Source organism: Pempheris klunzingeri, chromosome 3, assembly GCF_042242105.1.
Source record: "Pempheris klunzingeri isolate RE-2024b chromosome 3, fPemKlu1.hap1, whole genome shotgun sequence".
NCBI lineage: Eukaryota > Metazoa > Chordata > Actinopteri > Acropomatiformes > Pempheridae > Pempheris > Pempheris klunzingeri.
Window position 1 is genome coordinate 1,240,853 of NC_092014.1, and position 6,079 is coordinate 1,246,931.

General features: G+C 51.5%; 1 protein-coding gene across 1 annotated transcript; it reads right to left on the reverse strand.

Moving 5' to 3' along the window:
• Nucleotides 1-1,385: 1,385 nt before the first annotated feature.
• irf2bp2b (interferon regulatory factor 2 binding protein 2b) lies at nt 1,386-3,930 on the reverse strand. Its single transcript, XM_070828220.1, has 2 exons — nt 2,881-3,930; nt 1,386-2,589 (listed from the first exon to the last, which is right to left on the reverse strand). Exons 1-2 carry the CDS (start codon nt 3,647-3,649, stop codon nt 1,829-1,831), a joined length of 1,530 nt encoding a protein of 509 aa, XP_070684321.1. The 5' UTR covers nt 3,650-3,930; the 3' UTR covers nt 1,386-1,828.
• Nucleotides 3,931-6,079: the final 2,149 nt, after the last annotated feature.

A 6,079-nucleotide genomic window follows, 5' to 3' on the forward strand; every position in this document is an offset into this window, starting at 1 on the left:
GAAAATCAGTTTTTGTAGATATTCTGGATTGGGTGAATCCTCCGAACACTGGGCGCCGTTTGACATCTTGTCTTTAATTCTGGCTTGAAGACTTAAAAAATGTTTGTTGTTGTGGAGCAGAGTCTCCGTTTCACTGCGACATCCTGGTTCTCACCAAACAAACTTTAAACAGAATAAAAAATAACAGAGCTGCGTTTTCAGAACGAGCTCGACGGGAAGCGAGAGGAGGAAGAGAGGCAGCGAAGGGTTAACGTTTCCTCCGCTCCGCCGCCGCCGCCGCCGCTCTGAATGGCGGCTGAAAGCGACGGGGGCCCCGGCATGAGCACACACAGGCCCCCATTCATCCGCTCGCTGTGTGATCGACCCTGAACAGAGGAAGGCGTGTTATTGCAGCAGGAGGGGGGGTGAGGAAGAGGAGGGAGGAGGGAGGAGGGGGACGGTGACTCAGGAATTCCACCGAGGAGCACGTGACCTCTGAGCAAGGCATTTATATCCTCCCTCCCCCCTTTTACTCCCAGGCAGGGGCCCCTCCTCCTCCTCCTCCTCCTCCTCCTCCTCCTCCTCTTCGTCGTGGTGTAATTTTTCTCCCTGAAGGCAGAAGCAGCCACACGTGACGGACGCAGACAGAAAATCCACAAGTGATCACACGCACACGCATGTAGAGGAGCACACGAGGGGTTTGGACGGGCGAGAAAAACAAAAGGCCCAAATAAACCAGACTGAGGCCTCGTCCACATCCCCTCTGACGGCGGCCATTTTGTCTGGAAGCCTGTTAGGATTCGCCCAAACAGCCCAGAGGCGTCTGTCACGCTGTCGGGGCGACAGACGTGGAGGAGCCGGGGCGGCGAGCGGCTCTGCTCCCCGTCGCCAGAGGCCCACGACCTCACGGGTGTGTGTGTGTGTGTGTGGGGGGGTGGGGGGGTGCAGGCGTCAGCAGCCGGTGAGACGTCGGGTGGCCTGAGCCTTAGTCAGCATGGCGAGGAAAAACAAAAACACCCAGGTCCACGCTACGGGCACGTGAGGCATTGTGGGAAGTCATTTTGACACATCAGCAAACGCGGCGGCACTCCGAACGCGACGCCCGGCCTTCTTGTTGTTGTTGTCGCTGCCTCGATGGGGCTATTTTTAGGCCCCCCTCCCCCCCACCCTGCCCACGCTCGGCCTTCGTCTGATTTACTGTACAAAACGTTTATGTAACACTCTTCTAGCCTGGCCTTCACCCTCCTCTTCCTCCTCCCTCTCTCCCCTCCTCCCTCTCTGGGAGCCGGTTCTCTCCTGCTGGAAGCTATTGCATCATGACTGAAGCAGAAATGGGGCCGTGACTCTCCGACCAGCTCCTGGCTCCACCGGGATGGAAAATAAGCAAAGCACAGAGACACTGGAGGTGTTATTACAAGGTCTGAAACTGTATTTGGCAAGTTTTTTCTTAAACAAGTGCATACATGTACAGCTAGAAGCATTTTCCTTTGTTTTTTTTATTATTTTTTTGCCAAGTGCTCAGATTAGTCACATTCTATGTTTGACAGGAGCGTCTCCAGACCTAAAGTACACCGACAGACCGAACAGAGACAGGTGTGATGTGGGAGCGTCCGTTATGACGAGTACATACCTTCATCTTCAAAAGCATAGAAACACAATGTACTGAAAAAGAAAAGTCAAAAAAATTATACAGCCATGTTTACGAAGTATACACTTCCCTTGTGTCCAATATGTACATGTCCGCTAGTTTGTCTGGGGCTCGCCGGGTGGGATGCTTTGTGTCCTGCTGTTGTTGCCGTAGTCGGATTACAAAAGGAAAGAAGTTTGAGTGAAACAGCCGGTGAACGTTTCAGGGGTCCCTCTCCTTTTTTACCTTTATGTCCCCGGCCAAGATGGTGGCTATTTCCCCCTGCATGAAGGCCCAGGGCACGTTGGAGCCGACCAGCGGGCACCGCTCCCCGCTGGGGCAGTAAACCTCGCCGGTGGCGCCCTGCTGCTTGATGCTCTCCCGGGAGCAGGGGAAGCAGAACTTGTGCGAGGGCACCGACGGGCACTGGACGAAGTGAGTGTCCTCCAGCCGCTCGTGGCACAGAGTGCAGCACAGCGGCACGCTGCCCGGCGGCACGGAAGAGTCTGGAATGCTCTGCGGTGGCGGCGCGTGGGGGTCCATGCCGCCGGGTGCGTGTAGAGCGGAGGGGTTGGCGCCGGCCGGGCCCTCCCTCTGGGCCAGCCTCCTCTGAGAGGCCGAGGACGGCGACAGGGGGCTGCCGCTGTTCCGCCGTGCGCCCGCCGCGGTGGAGTGTACCTGGTTGGCGTCCTTAGGTGAGCCCGTGCTGCCGGCGTTATCGGTGGCGAGGATGAGTGCGGCCATCGGAGACTGGCCGTTCTGTGCTGTGGCGGCCTCGGGGGGTGTGGTGCGCGAGTGGGGGGAGATGGTGGAGGGGGGAGCGGCGGAGAAGCCGGGCAAGGCGGCCGGGGGCATCTTCAGGACCTCGGAGGGCGAGGGGAGCCACGGCTGGCCCTCGCCGCCGTTCATCTTGGGGGCGCTGCCCTCGCCATCTGGCTCCGGGGACGCCTTCCTCTTCATGCTCCGCGGGTGCTTCCCCCTGTCTGAGGAAGAGGAAGAGGAAGAGTGAGCACAGTGCACACACACACACACACACACACACACACACACACACACACACACACACACACACAGGAAGTGTCTGAGCACATCAACAGAAGCTTATTCACTGGTCTCTGCCAACCCTCCGCGTGCACAGAGGTGAACGGGTCCGTGTGAGCAGCGTGGCACAAACACACGTCAGCCCCCCCCCCCTCCACACACACACACACACACACACACACACACACACACACACACACACACACACTGAAGTTCCTCCACGGCCACCGTACCTGTCTTGGAGGAAGTGGCGCTCGGCTCGTATCCCATCACCCTCTGCATGGCGGCGTGGTCCTTCTTAAACCTGCTGTCGAACGTGTGCAGCGCCATCAGGTCCCGGACCGTCCTGCCTTTGCCCATCCAGTCCTTGTGGCTGTCCGACATGTCCGACAGGCTGTCCGGCCTGTGTTTGTCTTTGAGCTCCTCCGGTCTCTTGCCGTGCTCCCCGGGGTTAGGCGCGGCCAGAACCCCGGGCAGACCCATCTGAACCGGGCGGCCGTTGAGCGGATGCACCGCCGGAATGCCGCCGTTCACCAAAGGCACCAGGTTGGGAGGAACCGTGCTAGTCCTGCGGGGGTTGGGGCTTTGGCGGTTCAGCTCCGGAGGCTCGTCCGGTTTTGGAAATCCGTTCGGCACGGGGAGGCCGTTGGCCTGCCTCCCCGCCTGGTACTCCGGTCCCAGCCGGGGCGGCCGGTCAGACAGCGGGTAGCGATCCAACGGCTGCGGCGGACGCGAGCCCGGATCTCCAGCCGAGTGGTTGATCTCCTTCCCGGCGTGCTGGGGCTTCCCCGGGCCCGGAGAGCGGCCGTCCTGGAAGCCGTGCGCTCTCTTCAGCTGCCGGGCGGTCTCGATGACAAACTCTATCCGGTCGGCCCCCTCGTAGTTGACACATCCGCGGCAGACGGGCTCGGTAAAATCCCAGATCATCGCCCACGGCATGCGGGGCAGGTCGCACAGATAGCAGGACTGCCTTCTGGAGGCAGCGACCGCCGCGGACGACATGTTGTGACCCCGGAGCGAACCAAAACTCTCCAAAATGTCCGCCTGTTCGTTACCGTCGCCGGAAGGAGGAAGCAGCCGACGGTGGTTCTCAGCACTCGGGTTGTATTTCCGTCAGAAAGCGGCAGAGTCGCACCGACCGGAGCTCATCGTCCTTCTGTCCGTCGCCTCCGCGCGCCTCCGTCTGAGCTCGCGCCCACATTCGGCTCGAGCTCTCGGTGTAGGGCCGTGACGTCAGCGCCGACACTCGGCTCGTGCTCCGCGTTCTGTTTACCGGATTCTTCGAAGACCCTCCGGCGCATGCGCACCGCGTCCCTGTCTTTATCCGGGAGATTACGGCCGAAGATCGTCTGTGTCAGCAGTGAGGCGTCACTCTGAGCAGATCCTCAGATACCACAGACTCTGTTAATCCTGCAAATTCACACAATAGACAAAGAGAACAAAATAATAGACATGAACATCCTCCATATATACAGATATACTCATGCATTGTTAGATCAGTGCACCACATAAATAAATATATATAACTGACATGAGTGTGGATTCATTGCATTAGGGATTCCCATGAATATGTGAATAAATTTACAAAAAAATACAATTTCACATTATTCACTCATTAAAGTGAGTATAGTGGCATTATCATGCTGAATTAATCCTGACAGCTAGCAGTGTGAAAATACACACACGCTAAGATTAAACATAACTTAAATAGTTTTGATATCATGTAATAATTTTGGAATAAAGTCAATAAAAAGTCTACAGCCAAATCTACAGCCATATATATATATATACATATGTATAAACGCTGTGTTCAGGTGCTCCTTTAAAGTGATAACGTGATAAGATGTGAGTTTTATCTCTCAGAGCACTTAAACAACATGTTCATAGCATTTAATATCTAAAAAGTTGCTTTACTTGATTGTTTATCAGGATAAATGCTAATAGATAAGTAATGCTAATGCTAGCAGCTAACGCTAGCACACTGAAGATTACGTGTCAGCAAAAAAAAATTGATGAACAATAAATGAATTAATACCGTTTCTCACCATCAATCAGACATTTACGTTATTTAGCCTGCCATGTTTTTTTGGCACATGTACAAGTTGTGGACAAAAACACGAGAAAATGCACAAATGTTTCCAGGAATTAATTTTCCTGATTATTCCAACTACACATGAACGCACCATTTGAGTCTGGTTTCATGAAAAAGGAGCAAGAAGAAATTAAAAGTTTTCAAAAGCAATGATAAAAGTAAATTCTAATTTAAAAATGATTAAAGAAACAACTGGAAGCTTCCAAATGTTCATATTTTCCAGGTTCTGCTTTTTATGCTACAGTTTGTTCACTCAGTGTGAACAGAAAGGCACTTTATTTATAGGAGATCATTAACAAGTGAAACCAAATCCAGACAAACGGCATTCTTCCTGTTTTAGGGTTTTTTTATTTCATTTCAATTTAATTAACTAATTATTAATTAACTAATGATGGTGGCTTTGCATGGCTAAAGTTTAACATAGGCACAGACAAACAGCTTTCTAAAGCTGTCTTAATGTAATTTGGTCCAAATGCTCTTCGCCGTGCGTCATTAGCAGGTATCTGTTTGTTGTGGTCCAAATGGCATCCCTGGAATTTGAGGCAGAGTGAGAGCTCTTCCTCCCTCTCTGCGCCTGCAAAGATCGTTTATAAATACCAAAACACACACACACACACACACACACACACACACACACACTCATGTAACAGCCCAACAAGTGCTGTAAACACACTTTATTTAAAGAAAACTAACTGGATTTTTCTTGTTCCTGTTTGGCCACACTCTTTGTTTTCTCTCCATCAGATCACTAAACAAAATAAGAGTAAAACCTTTCTCACGGTCTGTGGCAACAAGAGCAACAGGCTGGAGCTCTACTGAATGGCTGCTCTTCCTCCTCTTCCTCCTTTTCTTCTTCTTCTGTTGCATTCCAGTCCCTGTGCCAGGCAGCCGTGACATCACAGGCCGAACAGCCAATCACAGAATTCAGCTGTTGTTACCAGGCGAACTGTGAATGTCAGACTGCTGAGCTGTGCAGGACCTTCACACTGTTACAGCTAACTACAAACTAAACTACACACTAAATGTGTGACAAAACACTTTAGTTACCTCAGACAAACACCCACCATGTTATAGAAAAAACAACCAATACTGACAATGAAATGAATAAAAACTAATAAAACTGCACATTTTTGAAAATTAAAACTAAACTGAACTGAACTGACACAAGAACTAAAACAAAATAAACACAAAAACCAATTAAAAATACTAAAAACTACAATAAAACACCATTTCTGCCTGTTTAACAGGATGGTTTTACCTTTAAGTAGAAATATGAGGTAAAATTACTCCGTCACAAGTAAAAATCCTGCATTTAGAAATGTACTTAGTACTTACTCATA

Bases quoted from the DNA above. Each gene is read 5' to 3' on its own strand.
- irf2bp2b (XM_070828220.1), bottom strand. From the start codon at position 3,649: ATGTCGTCCGCGGCGGTCGCTGCCTCCAGAAGGCAGTCCTGCTATCTG. The intron at 2,590-2,880 runs GTACGGTGGCCG...CCTCTTCCTCAG, and splicing joins CGCCACTTCCTCCAAGACAG to ACAGGGGGAAGCACCCGCGG.